The sequence below is a fragment of the Pelmatolapia mariae genome, linkage group LG3_W (assembly GCF_036321145.2).
Source record: "Pelmatolapia mariae isolate MD_Pm_ZW linkage group LG3_W, Pm_UMD_F_2, whole genome shotgun sequence".
In the NCBI taxonomy this organism is placed as follows: domain Eukaryota; kingdom Metazoa; phylum Chordata; class Actinopteri; order Cichliformes; family Cichlidae; genus Pelmatolapia; species Pelmatolapia mariae.
The window spans coordinates 39559625-39582961 of NC_086229.1; the positions used below are offsets into that span (position 1 = coordinate 39559625).

The 23337-nt window shown below is 41.0% G+C and overlaps 1 protein-coding gene across 1 annotated transcript in view; it reads right to left on the reverse strand.

Moving 5' to 3' along the window:
• Positions 1 to 8492: 8492 nt before the first annotated feature.
• The window catches only part of LOC134624398 (NACHT, LRR and PYD domains-containing protein 12-like), a 37713-nt gene continuing 22868 nt past the window's right edge, over positions 8493 to 23337 (reverse strand). Inside the window, exons 7-9 of the mRNA XM_065470276.1 lie at positions 19212 to 19376; positions 9183 to 9229; positions 8493 to 9034 (exon numbers count right to left, since the gene is read on the reverse strand). Coding sequence (XP_065326348.1) covers positions 8493 to 9034; positions 9183 to 9229; positions 19212 to 19376 — 754 coding nt within the window. The remainder of the gene's footprint in view (positions 9035 to 9182; positions 9230 to 19211; positions 19377 to 23337) is intronic.

Here is a 23337-nt window from a genome sequence, read left to right on the forward strand (position 1 = left end):
TCTCTCCCTCTGCTTTGCTGTCACTTATCTTCACTGCTCTGTCCAATAAAGCTGAAAAAGGCCCCAAATCAAAGAAATCTGCTGCAGCCTCTGAAATGTCTTCTGTTTCCTTCCCGACGGCTTTTTCACCGTCAGCCCATCAGACAGTCCAGCAGCATTTATGATGATGTCATGATGTTGAAGAGACTGCTATGGTGGCCTCCCATGACCCCCAGCCTCATCTACACTGAGATGCAGACATTTGAAAACAACTGAATAATAGTCCAACACAACAGTCTGTGTACAGACACACACTGAGCTTTCATAGAGTCAAAGGAGTCAATCAAACACAGCTAGTTGAGTCATTTCTTGTGTGAGTCTAAAGTGAATCTAGTATTTGAAAGTCCACTTCCTGTATTTGTTGTTGAAGACTTCTTCAGCTTCTTCTCAAGGACATCAGCTGCTTGTTTGGCAGCAGAGGCAGTTAAGAAGCTTCCTGAAAAACACTGAACAGTGAGTTCACTGTGGCATATGACAAATTCAGCTTTCTATGTGCAAATGTGTCTGTGTCAACCTTTCAAATGCTGTTGAATCCAAAACATCAGCGGCTCCTTGGCTGCTCACTTCATGCACTTCTGTCTTTGTGACAGTCCAATGACATCACAGCTGTTTCCACCCCCAGTGTCTCAGGACTGGACACCTTTAAACATGTGGAGGATCAAACAGCCGTCCAGCTAAACATACATGAAACTATCAAAGCTGACAATCATTCCAATAACATCTAATGCTACATATATATAGACACAGGACTACAAGGAAATGGCTCTCAGCATCTGGCTGTGGGAACAAATGATCCCTGTTTGTCTTCAAATTGTGTGCATGTTTTAGACGTGTGTCACATGTAGAAACACAAAAATGACACAAAGATGTGTTTGACACAACTGTGCAGCTGTAAGTTGTTTCTAATGATTCATTGAAGCTCTTCTAACATTCTGGAGACAATCAGTCCATGAATCTGTTCAACACCACAACAATTTGACTTCAATGTGAACGTTTGCCATTAAATAACCTTCTTCATCCAGCTGACAGCATCCTTCATTCTATGATATGAACAGTTCCTCCTGTTGATGACAAACCTCTGACATGATCTGCTTGAGGAGCTTTTTCATGTGAAGCTCTCTGAGCTCAGGGCTAAGTTGCTGTGTTTCATCTTTAAGAGCTGCTGCCTCCTCGCCGTTCTTCTTCTCCTAATGACACCATTTCTGCTTCAGATCTTTCACTGGGCCTAAAACAGATGAAGAGTAGATCTACTGCTGTTCACTGTTTGTGTCAATATGGAGAAATATGAAAGACAAACACAGCACATACAGAGAAATGTAGACAGAATGTGCAGCCAGTGCAGTAAATGGTCTAAATATCAGCTCTTTAGAAAATGATCCTGATGAACATGAAACTATCATCAGCAGCATCTTCAGGTCTCTGATGGTCCAGGCTTGTTGTTGGGAAACAGCCCTGCTGGGATGATGGTGTCCTCACAGAAACAGTCAGTGATGCTGTTGATCTCCATCACAGAGCACGTCCCAGTCTGCAGTCTCAGTCCTGCAGGGCCTCGCTGGCTTCCTGACTCCACCCAGTCAACAACAGGAAGTGTTTGCAGGAACAAAGTGAGGCTGTGGTCAAACAGGAGTTTTTATCTCCTGGCTCTGACTCTCACTGCGGCCCCGCTGCTGTGTCAACATGTGTTTGTGCTAAACAATGATGGAAAGTGTTAGAAATGACTTGTTGGCCTCTGATCTGTCACAAACAGCTGAAACGTGTCTCTCATGAGTCACATGAAGGTTTCTGACAGAAAGGACAAAAAGTAGCTGCAGTCAGTTTGTGTCATTTTTATATTTATTCATCTGGGAGAAAAATCTGAGGGACATTAAAATGTGTTTTCAACAGAGACAAGAACATAAATATAACGTCACAGGTAAATGAACATATTTCAAGTAAACAGCTGGACTGATCAGGTCCAAACACAGAGTGATCAACAAACAGCTGTCATATCTTTATATATAAGCTCTTTATAAATCCTGTTCACTGCAGTCTGTTTCCTAATAATGTCAAACTGTTAGAAACACAGAAACATGGTCTTTGTTCGCATAAAGCTGTCTGGGATCCTTTGTTGTTCTTTTGATGCAGAGTTACATTATAAATATAAAGAGTTATTTCAGAGTCTCATCAGTTTTCCTGCATGTCTTTATTGAACACATCAGCAGGGCTGAAGCTCTCATGTTAAACACACACTGATCTATGGACACGTTCATGTGTTTCTAACAGAACCAGGCTGTTATCAGCTGCACTAACATGATGTCACACACACTGAATGTAACAGTGACATCATCACACAATCAGCTGTGATTGTTTCACTGTCATCAAACTAGTCAACAGGAAGTAGAATCAATAGAAACAATCATTTACTGACAGCATGTCTGATGGAAATAAGTGCAGATTATGTATGAAGTATAACTGCACACAGTAACTGTGTTACAATAAGGACTTAACAGCGCCCTCTGCTGGAGTGTTTCAGTACTGCGTTCACTAGAATACACCACCTCCTCCTCCTCCTCACACCACCTGCTACAGCTCTACTCTTCTATGACTACAGTCATCCACAGCACTGATGTGAGGTCACATGGTTCATATGTAAGGAGCACAGAGACGTGCTAGCAGCTGACCTCAGGTCAGTTTAATGACTGTGAGCAGCAGCTGTGTTCTTGTCACTGTGACAGGGAGACACTCTCAGACACAGCGCTCATGTCAGCTTGTTCTCATGCAGGAGGATCAGGAGCTCCATGTTTGTCTTCATGTTTGAATCATGATGTGTTTGTGCCATCAGAGTCTGTCATGAGTACTCAGGGTTTCACAGCAGCTCTTCTGGATGCTGACGAGGACTCCAACCTCATGTTTCACCTCTCTGAGCTTCTGATGTCTGTGAACACTCGTGTTTCTTCTCTGGGCTCATCTGGACAAAAACACCTTTCTGTGTTTGGCTCCAGCCTCATTCTGACTGACAGGAAGTGTGTTATCCATGAGCTTCTTTGTTTCCTGCTGTGTTTCCTGTCTGTGGACAAACACGAGTGTTTCAGCTGAGGACTTGGTTCCTTCCACCTGTCCATACAGGACATCACGCTGTCTTTTCTTTGATTTCTCTGACTCGTGTATTATGAACTAAATGTATCCTGATACACACAGAGATGGATGAGCAGAGGTCACATGATGAAAGAACAAACACGGAGTCTTTGACTTATTTAGATATTTATTGATGAATGCAAACAAACCCTGACACTGAACCATCGTCCAGCTTTCACAGAACAAACCTGATCACATGACCTGCTGACCCAAACAGTGAAAAGCTCCATGGCAACAACAACAAACAGCCTCACATATGTTAACAGAGGCTGTTAGAAGCACAGAGTCTTTACAGTCTTCCTCCTGTTTGGACACAGATCTCTGCACATCTTCATCACAGTTACTCACAGACGTGCAGAGTGTGTGGATATCAAAGCTAAGTTTCCACCATGTTTGTAGTCTGTACTGGGACTCATGGAGCATCTCTCTATGAGCACTCAGTGCTTTAAACAGTGAGTCCCAGTTTAACCAGCAGCCTTCACACCACACAGACATGGAAACTTCAAACCCTCAGACTGAAGTCACTGGCAGTCTCTGGCACCAGCGACTGCGCTAACAAACATACAGCAAACAGTGAAGGTTTGGTAGATAAAGCTGGTTGGGTAATACCAAGTATGCAGCGAAGGAGGCGGGGTTACATTACTAGATGATTAAACATGAAACTATTTTGCTGATAATAATTGAAACGATTAAAGAAAATCAAGATAATTCATAATTTTATAAACTGGAATGATGAAATTATATTACCTGGATCTGATTATTGGGGGGTCGTGACCCCCGTAACCCCCCTGGAAATGACGCGCCTGGTCCTGAGGTCAAATCCACCATCTTTGTTTCAGTGCTTGATGTTCTCCCGTGTTTGTGTGCGTCCTCTCCGGTACTCCGGCTTCCTCCCACAGTCCAAACACATGCAGTTAGTGGGGTCAGGTTAACTGTGAGTGGTTGTGTCTCTCTGTGTTTCCACCTTAATCAATGACTTCCTGTTAGCATTAAGTGCTTCTGTAGGACTGATGTCATTTTCATGGTTGGATCATTTAAATGAAGCTGGACTCAGATGCAGTAAATAAGTTGATTGATCATTAATGAATAAAGCTGGTCAAATCCATCACGTGGACACATGTGATTGTGTAGTATTGATCCCAATGCTGGTACTAGTCCTGGATCAATAACACTGGATGGATGCGTTCAGCATGGAGCCCCTGAGCTGTGTTACAGACAAACATGGAAACTGACAGGTAGGGGTGGGCGATATAAACGATATACGATAGAAACGATAGAGATTTTGACTATATCGCTCTATCGCGATAGCGCATGTTGATGATGTCATCAAGTTTCACCTGTTTTGGTCGAAAGTATCGCAGCGGCTACAACCATTATCATCTCTAAATTATGTTCTCCTGACTAAAGTTTGGCCCGTGTATAGCATCCTGCTATGCGATTGCATTTGTCCCAAACCACCAGAATCCCTCATGTTAACTTTTATCGAGTGGAAAAAAAGTTGCCGTTCATCCTCCAGCTTAGAGCTGGGCGATATGACCCAAAATTCATATCTCGATATTTTTTAGCTGGATGGCGATATAAGATATATATCTCGATATTTTTTTAAAGCCATAAAGTAAGAACAAAAAGAGAGTTCTTAGTCAAAGCTGTGTCCCAGATGTCACACAGGCACTTTTATTAACATACAGCATAGATGTACATGAAAAAAACTACTCAAAAATAAATTATGAGCATTTATGAAATAATGATGCTCCATAAATAAAAGAAAACTATGTTGTTTTGTGTATAACAAAGAGCTCACAATTGTGCAGTCAAAATGTAAACTAACAGACGCTGAGCATAATAACAGACAGATTTCACAGCTGCTCTGTTCCCAACTTCTACTGCGTGACTGACAGCCTGGAGTTTGAAATCCACTTCGTAACCGTGTCTCTGAACAGGTGCCATTTATGGTCCTTATACACACACAATACGGTAATATTACGTTGAAGCACAGTACGTATCACTCGGCGAGGCTCCTCGGTAGCCGTAATGCTCCGACAATCCATCAAGCGGTGCAGCTCCCTAGCTTACCAAAGTCGAACTAAAACATTTTTTGACAGATTGCTGAGCGCTGTGTATCACATAAAATCGGTTCGCGGTCATCAAGCACAACCAGAATTCATACAAAAAGGCGCGCAGTCAACTTTTGAGAAAATGAAAGGATTTCAGGCCGCGCATGGCGTTAGCGTGGTTAGCTCGTTAGCGTGGTTAGCTCAATAGCATGGTTAGCTCATTAACACGTTGACGCCGTCCAGCCCCACGCGCGGGGCGATACGCAGTAACTCATTAACGGAGATTTGCCGTGTCCATCTTGTCGCTGCCTGCAGGTGAAGCGATGGGGGAGGAGGGGGAGTTGTGTTCAGTGAGGCGAGGACGAAAGAGAGGCAAACTTGTGGCTTCACAACTATAATTATAACGTAACATAGACTATATCAATATAAAGGATATTGTCACATCTTATATCTCGTATAAAAATATATCGATATTTTTAAAAAACTCGATATATCGCCCAGTTCTACTCCAGCTTCACTGTGCTAATGTTATGCTAACATAGCTGTGTCGCTAGCAATCACGTAGCACATCATTATATACCAGGTAGTCCAACTTCAGTAACCCTACAAACGCCACTGCTGTTTAGTTTCCTGTCTTCATTTATGTTGGAAGTGGTAGCAGAGCTGTACGTTTTAATTAGTTTCAAAAATTTCTCAGTCAGAACATGGTATGAAATGTTTAGGTATACACTAGCGAGCTAACTTCCTGTTAACTTCTAACTCCGTTTAATTTAATAGATTCTGTTTTCATGGATGCCTGGATGTTAAACTTAGTTGTTACACCCGATAAAGCAGCAACGCTGATGATTTTATTAAAGATGAAAGAATTTAGACCGTTTTTAACTCTCAGTGTTCGTTTGACTTTGGGACCTGAAGAAGACGGAGTTTTGGACCCAGATTACTCCGCGAAGCTCCTACTACGGCAGCCGTAATGCTCTGACAATCCATCAAGCAGTGCGGCTTACCAAAGTTGTACTAAAACATTTTTTAACAGATTTCTACACGCCAAAATCAGTTCAAGGTCAGTGAGCACAACCAGAATTCATACATAAGGCACACTCTCGATTTTTGAGAAAATTAAAGGATTTCAAGTGCGCCTTATAGTGTGGAAAATACGTTATACAGAAGAAAAGAATATATCGCGATATATACCGTTACCGCACGTGCTTCAAATTATATCGTGATATGAATTTTAGGCCATATCGCCCAGCCCTACTGACAGGTCTGTGTCATTCACAGTCTGTAACACTTCTAAACAACAGAGGCTGACCCAAGTGCCTCAGAGCCAGGCACGCTCACATCACAGCTCTCTAAAGAAGTTTCAAAATAAGAGCTGAAAGCTGTGTTTGCTTGTGTTAGCTTATTATTGTGGAGACTAACATTCAGTGATCATGTGTTCAGACTCATAATGATTACTCTCATAAATCCTGATCTTTGTATTTACTGTGTGTTGGATCAATAACTGAGATTCATCGTATCACACAGATGTGCTGCTGCTGCTGCTGGTGATGTCAGCACATCTGGAACAATACGAGGTATCTGCTACCAGACTGAGCAGGACGTGAGACCTGTGGACTGTTTAAAGCTGTCCCTCCACAGGTCACTCAGACCTGATCCACACCTCAGTGAGATTCTCTGACTTCCTCAGTAGAGACAGAAACCATTCAGATCTGGGACCATCAGCTGACTGATGATGTCACACAGACTGTGTTTTTCAGGAACAGTCATTCTGATGTGAGCCTGCTAGCTGACAGCAGACCTGATGAAACCACATGTTGACATCTGTGAGGACAGACTGGACTCTTTGACTGCACCTTGGTTCTCCTCAGAGGTCTGTACAGGAGCATGTCCACCCCCACTGAAGATCTCAGTCACTGTGAAACATAGAAAGCTGCTTGTGTGGCCTCTGCCTCACATGTAGATGCAGCTACAGGTTTCTCTGTCAGTCAGACTGAAACAGTGTCCTGATGCTGCATCATTCAGCTCTGTGCCCCAGTCAGCATCACTGTGTCTACCAGTGTCAGTGTTTCTTTTCCTGTAACACTCAGCACAGGCTCAGCTGGTATCCAGTGTTGGACTTTCAGCTGCTGTGATAGATCCTCTAACATAGATCAGCTCTGCTACATGTTGTTAGATCAGTGCAGCTGCCTGTCATGTCCTGATGTTTCTCTGGGTCAGCAGCTTGTCCATCAGAGGTTCACATGGAGCTGATCCAGTATCTCCAGTAACTGTGTTCTGTGCCTCACTGGTTCATCCTTCTGTCTGTGTGACGTCAGTCAGATGTTAAACTCTGTAATCTTCACTGTGTCACAGAGTTCAGTGAGTCCCGTTATTCACAGGATCAATCAGATCATCAGAGATGATCAGCAATCAGTGGTGCCAACAGCGCCTCCTGTGGTGAGAGGATGCAATAATGCAATGGAGCATTTTTCCACTGAACACTTCCAGTCATGGAAACTGTCTGTTGGATCTGTGTGACGTTGCTTTCTTGTGTTGCTTTCTTGGTTAGAGTTCCTCACAAATGTCCAGATGATTCTTCTAATGAGGCGTCGACCATGTTTTCAGTTCTTTGGAAGAAAACATCGCCCTTTGCCATCCTTACTTTTCTTTGACTTCTTCAAATGCAGCTGAACTCCAGCTGGTATTTGATTGGACTCTGCAGCTGTTTCTGGTCATCAGTTCATTCCTGCAAACCTCTGAACCTGAACAACAATGATGCTGCATTGCTGGCTGATCCCAAAAGCTTGATTCTGTTCATCTGGACGTTTTCACCTTTGCTCACTGATCAGGTGACTTCTTCAGTCTCAGCTGACTGCAGCTTTACAACCTTACAAACAGCACATTTGCACAATGACTGAAACCAGCAGCACCTGATATATATGATACTAATATAATACATATACATATATAATCCATACTAATGATGAAGGAACTGAGCTCACAGTGTTCATTCAGTGAACTACTCAGTTTATTTTGGCCTCAGAAATGCTCACTCTGTTTGTACATCACTGTCAGCAATAGACTCATTCTGCTGTGTGGACAGGAACACGTGTGACATCACTTCCTGTTTGTTTGTGACTGAAGAGGAAGAAGTTTACAAGGAATCATTTAGAAGAGTTTCAAACATCAACTGATTGAATCCATGAATGTGAAAACGTGTTTGTGAGTGAAAGAGACAGACATGTACAGACTGAACTATCTGTTCAACAGTCAGAGTGTTTCTCTAACAGGAGACACTCTTTACACTCAGCACAGGGACACTGAGGAACCAGACCAGAACCTAAACCCAGGATAAAGAGTTTGAGTGAATGTGGTGTTGAAGGTGTGGAGGTGGATCAGAGTGTCAGAGGAGACTCTGTAGAAGGACAGAGTGCCAGCAGGACAGTCCACATACACTGCTGCTCTGTTAGAGACAGAGGAGGAGGAGGAGGAGGAGGAGGAGGAGGAGATGGATGTTTCTCTGTTATTGTGGAGGACATAACAAGGAGCACTATTATAGCACTCCAGACTCCAGGACTGATCATTGTGTCCAAACCCACAGTCACTGCCTCCTTTGCTTCTGATGCTTCTGTAACTCACTGATATATAAACTTTTCCTCTCCACTCGACCTCCCAGTAACAGCGACCAGTCAGACCATTTCTACACAGCAGCTGACGATGAACATCAAATCTGTCTGGATGATCAGGATATGACTGAAACTCCTCCACATGTGTCACCTTCCTGTTGTTGTCAGACAGTTGGAGCTTTGTGTTCACTGTGTTTGTGTCGATTGTGAGTTGACAGGAATCTGATGGAGAGAACAAACACAATCCAGCTGCAGTTATTGATCCATCATCTGTTCATTGATTGACACTTTGATGATGACTCCTGACATGATGAAGATGGTTGAATGTGTGCTGCTTTGTTTTCATGAATCCCATTAAAAACACACTTACACTTCCTCAGACCTGGTCTCAACCATCGGACTCCAGCAGGCTCCACCCTGAAAGGAGGAGGGGTCAGAGCAGTCAGCATGCACACATGGACATTACATGGCTCTCATACACACACTGTTACACACTGAGCTCAAAGCTCGGCTCCACTGTTTTATTCAAAGAAATCTACATTTATTTATCAGCACATTTAAAAACAGCTTGAGCCAAAGTGCTGCACAGAGTAGAGATAAAATAGGAAACATACACAGTAATTACTATAAAGACTCGTCAGAATTGAAAGCTACAGAGTACAAATGTGTTTCCAACCGGGTTTTAAAAATGTCGAGTGTTGGTGACGACCTGATGTGAAGGGCGACTGTTCCAGAGTTTGGCTGCAGCGATCAATAAAGCTCACCTCTGTTTTTACGGCTAGTTCTGGTCAGAAGCTACTTATCTGCAGACCTGAGGGCTCTGCTTGGATTATTTAGTTAAAGAGAGATAAGATGGAGCCAATCCACTCAGAGATTTAAAGACAAACAACAAGATCTGGAAGTGGATTCTATGACGTACTGGTAACCAGTGGAAAAAGCTGGAAAAAGCTGGTGATGAGTCGTCTAGCACAGAGCCACCGCTGGAACCAGTGTGTGTGTGTGTGTGTGTGTGTGTGTGTGTGTTCCAGATGTGACCCTGTGACCTCATACCATAAATCAGTAAGAGAAGGTACGACCTCTCTCATGACCCCAAGTTGTGTGTGCATGCCAGAGCACTCTGGAAGGCACACAGAGTCTTTACAGACTACTAAGGATCAAACCTCTATCATTATGCAATCGATTATAAAACTCATTTATGAGTAAATATTTCTAAGCATGAATTACAATCAACAATATAAACCTTACAGCTTGTCTTAAAAGCAGAATGTATTTGTTTCTCAAATGAGAAAGAGCTATCGAGAAACACTCCTAAATCTTTAGTTCTGAACTTTTCCAGTGGGCCAAGGTCAACATTATCTGCTAATGCTAAATAGGCTGTCGTTATTGACTAATGCTAATTTGATGCTAATTTTAAGGCAAATACGCATTAGAACCTAATGCTCATAACGTTTTCCTATGCATTATAGCAATGTGAGCAGCTGGTGGTAGTTAGGCTGATGCTAGCAGCTAATGCTAATTTGACGTGAATTAGCATTATTTTAGCAAGGAGTTAATGCTAAGTAGACAACCATTACTTGCTAATGCTAATTTTAAGTGAATAAGCATTGGCAACTAATGCTAATACCATATTCTCTTGATTTCTAACAATGTGAGCAGCTAATGCTAAGTAGGTTGCCGTTATTAGGTAATACTAATTTTTAATGCTTATACTATTTTTCCTTTAATTTTATTTGTGATGTGTGTTACCGTTAACAACTATAGCTAATTTGATGTGAATTAGCATTATCAAATAATGCTAACTATTTTCCTTTGCATTATAATGATATGAGGACTTATGCTAAGTAGGCTAGCTAATGCTAATTTGACGCGACTTAGCATCATCCGTTAATGCTAACTCTTTTCCCTTGCATTATAACAATGTGAGCAGCTAATGCTAAGAAGGCTGCTGTTATTAGCTAATGCTAATTTGATGCGCCTTAGCATTACCCGATAATGCTAACACTTTTCCCTTCCCTTTTAACAATGTTTGCAGCTAGTGCTAGGTAGGCTGATGCTAGCAGCTAATGCTAATTTGATGTAAATTATCATTATATTAGTGAGGAGTTAATGCTAAGTAGACTGCCATTAGCAGCTAATGCTAATACCATATTTTCTAATTTGACATGAATTAGCATCATCTGTTAATGCTAACTCTTTTCTCTTGCATTATAACAATGTGAGCAGCTAATGTTAAGAAGGATGCCATTGTTAGCAATGGTAATTTGATGTGTGTTAGCATTATCCGCTACTGCTAGCAATGTCTTATCTTACTTTTTATTACTTTTTAACAATATCAGCAGCTAATGCTAACATTACTTTCGTTTCAGTTAAGCCTATTTAGCATTAATTAACTTCATTTAGCATTAAGACGTTTATGGTAAATAGGCTACCATTAGCGGCTAATGCTAATTTTTGGTGAATAAGCATTGGCAACTAATGCTAATACCATATTCTCTTGATTTCTAACAATGTGAGTAGCTAATGCTAATTTATCCGCTAATGCTAACAATGTTTTTTTCTTACATTTTAACAATATGAGTAGCTAATGCTTATTCCATTTTTCCTTCCATTTTAACAATGTGATGTTTGTTACCGTTAATAACTATTGGTAATTTGATGTGAATTAGCATTATCAATAATGCTAACTATTTTCCTTTGCATTATAACGATGTGAGGAGTTATGCTAAGTAGACTGCCATTACATGCTAATGCTAATTTGATGTGAATTAGCATCATCCGTTAATGCTAAGTCTTTTCCCTTGCATTAAAGCAATGTGAGCAGCTAATGCTAAGAAGGCTGCTGTTATTAGCTAATGCTAATTTAATGCAAGTTAGCATCATTTGCATTATAACGATGTGATGAGTTAATGCTAAGTATGCTGCCATTAGCGGCTAATTCTAATTAGGGGTGAATAATTATAGAGATTGAAAATGTGACGTCAGTCAGGGATAAAACCGCAAAGGATTCTGGGAACTCGTGGCAAGAGGTACTAGCGCACGCAGGCTTTCAATTGAAATCAGTTACACAGCGGATAAAAAGAAACACAAAAAATGGCAAGAAGCTGTTGTATTATTAACTGCAATAGCCAGTCGCATGACAGCCACGGGAAGCCGACGGGTAAAGAGATCGGTTGTTATCGGATTACGTCGTTGAAGAGAGGTTGTTCGAGCCATGTTTCCGAAGTAACAAAGAGCCGACGGATGGCCTGGATTGCAGCAATTCAAAGACCAAATATAACGTCCCAGAACACTCCAGCTCACATGTTAGTCTGCTCCAAGCATTTTCACAAAGTAGTAGTTAATACGTCATTTTTCATAACATAATTGGTGATATAGGTTACAAGCAAGTCAGAAATTGTCGCGCTATGCTCCTTTGTTTATTGTGCATAAATAGTGAATTGTCCTGACACAATATTGCGTTTCGCTTCTGTTATTACCATGGTACATTGACAAAAACATATACTTTTATTCACAGGATAAAACAGTTGTTTTGTATCACTAATTGCCCAGTACGATTACAGCACACAATATTATTGTCACTGCTACATTTCTGTAATGCGTACCAGAAATTATTTCCACTACTATTTAATTATCGTTGAGCTTAAAGGTCCTATTAATAAATGGTTAACGAATGTGTATTTATGAAGATGATTTGTGAGGTAAACTTTGTTCGTACGATGGTCTTTCGTTCTACACGGTGCATTTCAAGGTCCTGTACCCATCCGTCGGTAAACTGTACCTGGGCTTGTTGCAGTGACCTGTAGTTACTAAACCTCATGAGTGTATGCACTCACTCCAAAAACCGTATAATTATAAATATGAGCGTGGTGAAAGTTGGGCAGCACGCTAACGTCTTTTGTACACTCTGTGTGCTCATAAGGGTCTAACCCTTTCACTCCTTTGATTTTTTTTCCTCGTATCTTTTCTTTGACTTTTCATCAAGTCTGTCTTTGTACGGACCGGCATTGTTCTCCTTCGTTTTGTACATAACTTTTTTGGGGGACAAAGAAAAAGCAAGAAGGTACTGGAACCGGAGAATGGACGTTTTGCGGTGCTGCAAATGCTTGCGTTTGATGCATTGCTTTGATTGTTTTGCCACGAGTACCCGGCATGCAATGCGCGAAAGTCACGTGGTCTGTCAATCTCTATTACTAGCTAATGCTAATATCGTTTTCTCTTCCCTTTTAACAATGTGAGCAGCTAATGCTAGGTAGGCGGATACTAGCAACTAATGCTAATTTGACGTGAATTAGCATTTTAATCCTGAGGAGTTAATGCTAAGTAGACTGCCATTAGTGGCTAATGCTAATTTTAGGTAAAGAGGAATTGGCAGCTAAATTGGCAAGAAAACCATATTTTGTTGCTTTATAACAATGTGACCAGCTAATGCTAAGTAGGTTGCCGTTATTAGCTAATACTAATTTGAGGTGAATTAGCATCATCCGCTTATGCTAACAATGTTTTTTCTTACTTTTTAACAATACGAGTAGCTAATGTGAACACATGTTTTATTCAATTTTAACTTTTCCCCTGCGATGTGAAGAGTTAATGCTAAATAAGACGCCATTACTGGCTAATTCTAATTTTAGATGAAAAAGCATTAGAAGCTAATGCTCATACTGTTTTCCTTTACTTTGTAATAATGACAGCAGCTAATGATAAAAAGTCTAGCATTATTAACTAACAGTGTTGGTCAAGTTACTTGAAAAAAGTAATCAGTTACTAATTACTGATTACTTCCCCCCAAAAGTAATCCCGTTACTTTACTGATTACCTATTTTCAAAAGTAATCAATTACTTAGTTACTTTTTAAAAACACGATTTACAACCTGAATAGGTGATAAAGCGATAGATCTTTCAGCCCAATTCTACTTTTTCTGCATAATTCATCATACAAAATGTAATCCAATGGAAACGTCTCTTTTTAAAACTTCTTTTATTAGTTTTAATCTTTTAACTTTATGCATCAAGCAAAAATTAAATTATATGCAACATTCTCTGACTGGAAGAAAGTTGTTTAACATTTAAACCTATTTTCTGCACATTCCAGCATATAAAATAAAATATTTTTTTGTGTTTACACTCACTCTTTCAAATAGATGCAAGTAAAACACAGCAGAAAATAAATAAAATCAAAGACTAGCGGTCCTGTTGCTCTATTTTCACCTGTAAAGCAGGACTGGGGTAGGCGGAGGAGGTTTACCCTGGTGCAGGTGTGATATATTATGATCTGCAGACAGCTGTTGTCACGAACGTCGCACTCGCTTACGTCACTGTCATGAGACGTTCTCGCAAAAAATCACGGTTTTAGTAACGCAGTAACGCAGCGTTCCTACGTGAAAGTAACGGTAATCTAATTACTGTTTTTGCAATAGTAATCCCTTACATTACTCGTTACTTGAAAAAAGTAATCAGATTACTTTTTAACAATACGCCATTAGTGGCTAATTCTAATTAGGGGTGAATAATTATTAGCAGCTAATGCTAATACCGTTTTCTCTTTCCTTATAACAACTTGAGCAGCTAATGCTAATTTGAGGTGAATTAGCATTATATTAGTGAGCAGTTAATGCTAAGTAGGCTGTCGTTATGAACTAATGCTACTTTGACGTGAATTAGCATTATGCGCTAATGCTAATACTGTTTTCCCTTACATTTTAACAATGTTAGCGGCAAATTCTAAGTACGCTGTTGTAAATAGCTAATGCTAATTTGATGTCAGTTAGCATTATCAGATAATGCTAACTCACTATTTTCTCTTACTTATTAAAAATGATAGTAGCTAATACTAATACTCTTTTCTGTTGGGTAACAACGAAGTGAGAAGTTAATGCTAAGGCTGCTTTTAGCGGCTTATTCTAATTAGGGATGAAAAATTATTAGCAGCTAATGCTAATACTGTTTTCTCTTTCCTTATAACAATATGAGCAGCTAATGCTAATTTGATGTAAATTAACATTTTGGCTGTGTCCAAATTCATGGGCTGCATCCGCCTGAGGCCGCATTTGTAGACCGATTACGTCACAGTGACGCGCCGAAGGCTGTCCAAATTCGTGGACTCCTCCGAATGCAGCCGACAAATGCGTCCTCCTTTTCCCCGAATTTGAAGGATGGGTTGGTGTGTCCTTCGTGGCCCACCATATCCCAGAATTCATAGCGCGGCCCAGCCAAACTCCAGTTTCCGGCAACGGCGGTTGCTACTAAGTTTTAAAATTACTTTTATTAATCTTTCTGGGTCACAAAATAAACTTTGAACATATTTTCAGGCGAGAACGTAGCTTTGTAAACTTCAAATATCTGCTCGGTTTATCAAGGTATCACATATTTGCAAAAGTGCTTCGACGTTTTCGGAGACGTCTGTTACCCACGAGCTCGATAGCTAGCCGAGAGCTCAAGGGTCACTGAAGCCGCCGAGAACGGCACAACTCCCGGCACATCATTTTCAGATCACCGCGGACTTTCTCTACTCAGGTTAAACGTAATATATAAGTCACTTAGACAACCTAAAAATGTTATTGTTTGGCTTTTTTCAGTGTTTTATTTGTTCGTGAGTAAATCGGTTTGGCTGAGATTAAAGTTATTAGATTAGATTAGATTAGATAAAATGAAACTTAGCTGAATAAACGTCAAACAGAAAACCGATTAAACAGAAGTGTAAGATGGTCGAGAATTTACGCCAATTCAATTCAATTCAATTCAATTTTATTTATATAACGCCAAATCACAACAAAAGTCGCCTCAAGGCACGCCAGTGTCCTGTTATATTTTAGATAGCAAGGAGCAGACGGCCGAGTTTATTAAACTCCACCAGACAGCGGTGACGTTAATCAGAAGGCTAGACCGTCCAATTTCACAGCCATTTACTTCCGGCCTACCCGACCTTCTGAGGACCCGGCCCAAGTAGACCGCGAAGGCCGGGTCCTCAGGAGGATGCAGCCCATGAATTTGGACACGACCTATATTAGTAAGGGGTTAATGCTAAGTACACACTACACGCCTAGACTAGGGGCGTAACAAAGCATTAGTAGCTAACGCTAATACCCTTTTCTCTTGTGTTATAATGATATGAGACGTTAATGCTAAATAGGCTGCCATGAGTGACTCTTTTCCCTTGCATTATAACGATGTGAAGGGTTTATGCTAAGTAGGCTCCCATTAGCAGCTAAAGCTAACTTGAGGTGAATAAGCATTAGTAGCTAACGCTAATACCCTTTTCTCTTGTGTTATAATGATGTGAGACGTTAACATTGTTCTCAAACAACAGAATGAGAATGAAATATTGATTCTAACAGGGCCCATAAACAGCATTAGCTTAGCAGCATTAGCCTATCAGAGTTTCCATGATGGTCACACAAATCCTTAGCAGAGCAAAGTGGCCTACTTAGCAATAGCTGCTCAAGTTGTAGAAAGCAAAGGAAAACAGTATTAGCATTAGCTGCTAAATGTGCACTTGAGAACAAATTTATTGTGATTTCAGCCGTGAATGTAGAGTTTCCAGTATTTAAGCTTCCATTTCCAAATGTTAACTGCTCCTGTCTGCCTCTTTGTCACACACACAGACTGAAATGATTCACAGTGTTGTTTCATCCTTCTGTCAGTGTCACTGACTGTCACTGTGATTGTGGACATACAGCATGGGAAACATACACATGGCTGACACTTTATTAGGTACACAGTGGCCACTATCTCAGGTACACCTGTGACCTAATAAAGTGTATCTGAAGTTACAAAATGTTGTCTCTGTCCAAATATGTATGGACCTAACTGTAGATCTACTTTTAATGAAACTCTCAACTTGACTTATCAGTTATCATTAATGTCCCTGCAAACAGACTCCTTGGAGACCCCCTACATAAATATCCATGTACTATCCAGCTAGACTAGTGTGTCTGTCCCTGAAAATATTCCTGCATGTGTGATTGTTCTTTCTGCAGGAAACAAACAGGAAGTGAGTGAAGGACACAGGAAATGTTTCCAGCTCTTCCTCCTCTATCAGACATTGGCTGTGTCCCAATTCAGGGTATGCACGCTTGAAGTACGCATTTCAAGTGCGATTACGTCACCGCCACGCGACGACGGCTGTCCCATTTCAAAGGGTACTTCAAATGCATACTCCAAATGCGCCGTCGATTTCCCCAAATATCAAGCGTGGTCCGGTGCATGCTTCGTGGTCTCATATATCCCACAATCCATAGCGCGGCGGTGGGTGTGGATAATTTTGCCGCAAAATACGGCAGAAGGGAGCGGCCGAAGAGTGAACTGTCAAAAGTAAATACTGAATATTATGTCACTTATTTATGTGCGAATGTTTAAGAACATTAAAGCATTAATGTTGGCCACATGTCGGCAAAGTTATGTGACATTAGCGATGTTTGTACTTTCAGCGGTAACTTGGTTTTAAAGCCTCTACTTCTATATATATATATATATATAGTCGACCTTAATCTTACAGAGAATGTGATGATTTATGGATAATTAAAGTCAGTCATATATCCACAAACACAACAAGCTGAAAGTCAGTGATGCTGCTCGGTTTGCAGTCCTGAATATGACGGCACAAGCAGGATTCACTGCACTGTTAATGTTAGCTATGTTATATTGCTGCCTCTGTTCGGTGGTGTCGAGCCAAACGGACTTTAACGTGAATTTGAACGAGCTGACGGTTCACTCGTTAAGCTGAAAGAAAGATGCTTTAATCACAGGAGTCACACATGTGTCCACTGTACCATCTGGAACTCTTCTTGTTTAGCACTCGTAATAACACAAACACTAAATCTTCCTTCTCTTGTGCTGTTTTGTAGCAGTGTGTACACCTGAGACTGTCACCTGTCTGTCTGTCCTGCACTCTCTCTCTGTTTCTTTCTCTCTGATTGTGGAATAAAAGTATGAACATGTATTTATAAGTTACACTTGTGTTTGAATCCTGCAGCTTATCACACATTTGATTTCCATGTGTGACGACTGCAAGTGTCCAGAGTGAGGACAGACTGAGGGACCCACTGCTGCACATCATCTGTGAGGCTTTGCACCCCTGATGATCCACCAGGACAAACTCAGCAGTGTGTGAGGAAGAGGAGGAGGAAGAGGCAGCAGCAGCTGACAGATGGAGAGAATAGACAGACTGTTCCCTGTTTGTGAAGGACTGCTAGGAAAGTTTAACATAACTAATTGTCTGTCCTGAATCAGTCTTATTAGGTAATGTTCAAATAATGTTATCATTCCAGTGTTTTCAGTGTGGGAGAAAGTACTCAGGGCCTTCAAGTTACACACTATGAAAGGCAGCAACAAGTTTAATATTCAGAAACCTAAAGTATGTATCAGCAGCAGAATGGAGCTAAAAATAAATGTTTGTTTCAGTTCTATGAAGCTTTGAGTATTTTGGATTAGTAGTCCTGCTGTGTTTGTTGCATCATATTGCTGTAATTGTTTATATGCTTTATATATTCTGAGGTAAGTTGATCTATAGTGTTACATCATATTCTATAAGGATGTTATGTGTTTGTAGACTTTCTGCCCAGTTTGACCCATTTAGCAGAAGTCAGCCTGTTTAAGGCTCTGATATCTATTCTGTATGACTTAAAGCAGTTATGACATGGTCTGATTTTCTCACCCAATAAAGGAATATTTCATATATCAGTCTACTCTTCATTTTATCAGAAACAGTTATCACAGCTCGTACATTTTCTTTTTACACATATATGTAAGCATTGAGCCAAATTTAGTAATGCCAACATATTGAAAGAACAATATTTGTCTCTTATATATAATACATCTATATATACACTGTCAGAGATACTTGTCTTTGAGTGAAGATTTAAGGTGATAGGAAATATAAATAACTGCTACTTGCATCTTTGACCCAGAGTTCAAGCTCATATGTACACACACACACACACACATATTTATATATATATATATATGACAATACATGTAATATTGTCCATATTATATTTACATTACCACAGTGAGATGACTTTAGTCTCATGAACAACATTAGCTAATTATTATTTACTAACTAATCTTGAAATGACTGTTCAGTACAGGAATGGAGCCCAACTATCATGTTTTACAGTCCTGTGGTCTCAACTAATCAAAGTGATGTCATGACAAAAATGAATGAACAACAAAACATTTTTTCTCCTTCATTTCTGTCACACAAAGCTGTATGAAACGTTTCTCGCGGTTAGTATCATGGTTGCTAGGCAACCTGAACAGCGCGACGAAGGCTAGACCGTCCCATTTCAGAAGCATCTCACTTCCGCACTTCCCGTACTTGTAGTACGCACCGTACGTAGTACGCGTAGTGTGCGTACTTCAAGCGTGCATACCCTGAATTGGGACACAGTCATTCTCTCCATACCTGAGAGTGTCCAGTCTCCAGCCTGGATCCTTCAGTCCAGCCGACAGCAGCTTCATTCCTGAGTCACCTGGATGATTGTAGCTCAGGTCCAGCTCTCTCAGATGGGAGCTCAGAGCTGAGGCCAGAGAAGTACAGCCTTCCTCTGTGATCAGACAGCCTGACAGACTGCAGACACACAAAACAACAATCCATCTGTTATCCATCTCTATAGCAGCATAACTAAGGGATGGTTCAGGGTCACCTGATCCAGCTCGAACTATAAGCTTTATCAAAAAGGAAAGTTTGAAGCTAATCGTCAAAGTAGAGAGGGTGTCTGTCTCCTGAACTCAAACTGGGAGCTGCTTCCACACCCAGTCCAACATAGCCAGGCTTTCTTTGTGTTTGCTGCTTTGACAAAACCTCAAATCCCAGTCAGAGATGATGAGCATCATCACAGTGATGATGAGCATCATCACAGTGATGATCATTTCTCTGTTAACCCAGGCTTTCTGCTTCAGGATCTCTGCACGCTCACAGAACAAGGAGACCTTTAAACATCATTTCACTAAATGGATGGACTGAGCTCAGCCTACAGATGAACTGGTGCCAGAGATCATAAAGAACATCAAACAGTCAAATTCAACACTTTAGATGGAAATATGAGATTAATGCTGCAGACAATCATGAACCTGCTGAATTCATGAACATCAAGAATGCAGCGAGTGGTAAAATAAAGATTTGACCTCAGTGTTTCTGTCTATTCCTAACATATTCCTAACATGATAGCTGCACTTTAGAGCTCTAAAACTGGAACTGACACATATTTAAACTCTACATGTTACTCAGTACATTCAGTTCTGACACTCGCCCACAGTCCAACAAAGGAAACATGGAGATCACATCAGTTTGTCATCATAGTCTAGTTATTAGGGCAACTTAACCTGTTATTATCTCGTTAACTCATTAATTGATTAACGTCAGCAATTATTTTAATCACAGTTTTTAAAATCATGATTATTGTGAAAGTTCTCACTGGCTCTGAAGATAAAGCCATGGGTCAGAGGAGGGATGTTGATCAGTGCTGGCTTGAAATGGGCGTCATTATGCATCTCAGCCAATGAGAGCATTGATGGTGGACCTAATACTACTGCAGCGCTCACATGACCCAGGACAGAAAGAAATGGGCGGGGTCAGAAACATGGAGACAGGTACAGATCTTTGACATGTTCATTTTAAACTGTTCCAGGAGGCAGTGTTGACACAACTAAAGTTATCTGGAAGCAAAGTTGAGTTTTTTATCACCGGAGTACTTCATGTCTGAAGTATCACTTAAATGCATTACACGCTGTTGATGGCAGCAAACAAACCACCCAAACAAACAGAGGTGGGAGGCTTGGGCAGACTATGTTGGATCAGCTGGTGGGAGGAGTCTAGATAAACCAAAGAAAGACAAGCTAACAAACGCCACAGTGAAGTGAGTAGCTACTATGAGGTTATTAGTAGAAACATATGTTACTTTATGCCTGTAGTCAAGATAGCTGATTTATGTTAACAACTGTAGGACATATATTATCTTTTAGTTTAGACTGTGTGCTGTGTGAGTAGTCAAGTTCCCATCATACGTTTGGGTTAGAAGAATATAATCATTACATAGTTCATTAGATAAGTGTGCACCACTCTGTATCCTTGATCTGCTGTGAATGTGTTACACTGTTTTCTTGACATGTTTTACTGCTGAATCATGAAGAGAAGGTTGTGTGCAGAAGACCTTGTGTCTGCAGTTAGGAGAAGATAGACTACATTCCATACCCCCACCTTCCTTAGAGCATGAAGACAAGGAGCCGAGGTCATAACTTAGGCGCCGTAAGAGAGAAAACATGTGAATGTTTAGGCTTTTACGACTAGGTGGGGGCCACTAGGGGCTATAAAAGGCTGAGTAACCCGTCACCATTTGGAGACATGCTGTGACCCTCTTCAAGCATCTCTCCCCATCATGATGGTTCTTATGCTCATAAGTGTTGAATTGTATGAAAATAAAATATTGTTGATTGAGCATGTATACACCGAGTATTGTCCCTCCTTCAGCCCAAAGATTAAAACAACTGGGAGTTGTTAACACTACAAACTGCAGGCCGATTAGTGTTGTTGAAGAAGTCGGTCTGAGGAACGTTCTTAGGATCAACAAATGACGGCATGTATGAGCCTCAAGACGCAGCATCACAAGAAGAACACATGAGCTGTAGAAAAAGGAGAGACTACGAAAGCCACGGCGCTACAACGTGCACCAGCTGTTGGTCTCTCTGGAGACTACCTGACATAGCTGGGTAACCATGGTTACCTGGGAGTTACAGAAACGTGCTAACATGTGATTCATGTTGCACAGCAGTGGGACATTTGAAATAAAGTCAGCACACTCAGTACAGATAGTGCATCAAATATGCTGCTGCTGCCAGACGTCTGCCTTTGAACACGTCCCTGCATCGTGCACAACACCAAGGTTGCCATGGCAATCACAGCTAACAGGGACAACGTGCACAGCTGGAACCCTGCAGGTATATTTAACATGATGTATTTCTCAGTGTCCTGTCTGTGTGTGAGAGACAAACAGCCTCTGTATGTGTGTGTAAATACAGCATGAATATGTAGAGGACATGTTTGTGTATATAAGTACATGAATGCTCTGCGTCATTTAAATCTTTGATTCTTGTTTCTGTTGCAGGTCTGTGACTGAACTTCTGGGAGGAGAAACGTTGGTTTCATGCTCTGTGATTCTGTGTTTTGTCGTCTCTCTCAGGTGATGGAGAGCTCAGATTCAAGTCTACATTCAGATCAGACCTGGAGACACGCAAACAAAATGCCAACATTGTATATGTGAAAACTGCTGCTGCACTGGAGCCAGATTCAAGGAGCTCAAGTGTTTACCCAGATCTTACTGAACTTACTGAAGGAACAGAGGGTTGTTGGAGGGAAACCTGTGGAAGCAACAACATCCGAGCCACCAGAGAAAAAGTTGGCCCTATTGGTGCTTCATCAGAGTGTGATTGTGAACAGGAGGAAGACTCAGCTGAGAACAGTGTGGTGGATACAGAGCCCACCATCAGTACAGAGGCCTGTCCATTAGAGTGCTGCTCCAAACATGCAGCACATGTACTTGGCCACAGCTGCAACATCTGTACCTGTGAGAGCTTGTTCTCTGTTGCTGCTCATATTGTACAGAAGAAGAGAGTTTCTTTATCATCAGAAAATGTCAGTGAGCTTGTGAGTCTTAGCAGCTGGCTCAGTGCAGAGGAGGAAGAAAATGTCAAGTCAGAGGAAGATAAATGCAGTTCATGTTGTCAACTCAACCTGGACGACTGAAAGTGTTTTTCTTTGTCTTGTTTCTGACAGATTCTCCAAAGGAAATCCAGCACAAACACACACTTCACACACTCAAAGTCCTGCACAGTAAATGAGCTGATGAGCATTTGTGCTGCTACCTGATAACAGAAAAATAGTTCTGCTGGTTCCTGTTCTGAAAACACACATTTATAAATGTTCACTTGCTGTTGATCAAAGGTGCCTGTTATAATGTTATGATGGTGGCTCTGGACTGAGGGGAACTTTGTAAAAAACTAGATCAGATGTTGACGTCCTGGCAGAGGCAAAGAACTTTGATTTGATAATTGATTAGATTCATGTTTCAGCTCAGACTGACAGAAATATCTGAACTGCTGCTGTGTTAAAGGGAACACTGCTGTTAGAAAGCACCTGATTTGTTTCTGCACACTGAATGTTGCACTTCTCATACTGCAGTACTATTAAAATAAGTACACAATACACTACTTTTGAACTGATGATTAAATGTTGCTGTAACAATGTCATTAATGGTGATTTAAAGTGATCATGGTTTCCCAGCACAACAAATGATTGCACAAGTGTGACTGATCCACTTTCTAATGTGTGTGTAGCCACACTGTGTGTCACTGTGTCACAGGTGAGTCTGTGTATCCAGGTTCTATGAGCAGAACAGGATATAGTGACTGAGTCCAGCAGCTTAAAGTCTGACTCCATCCTCCATTTAAATAACTCACACCAACAACTGAACAGCTTTGCCTTTGTGCAGCTGACCCTTCATTTTAATGTCCTTCTATTCTGGTTCATCTGGTTT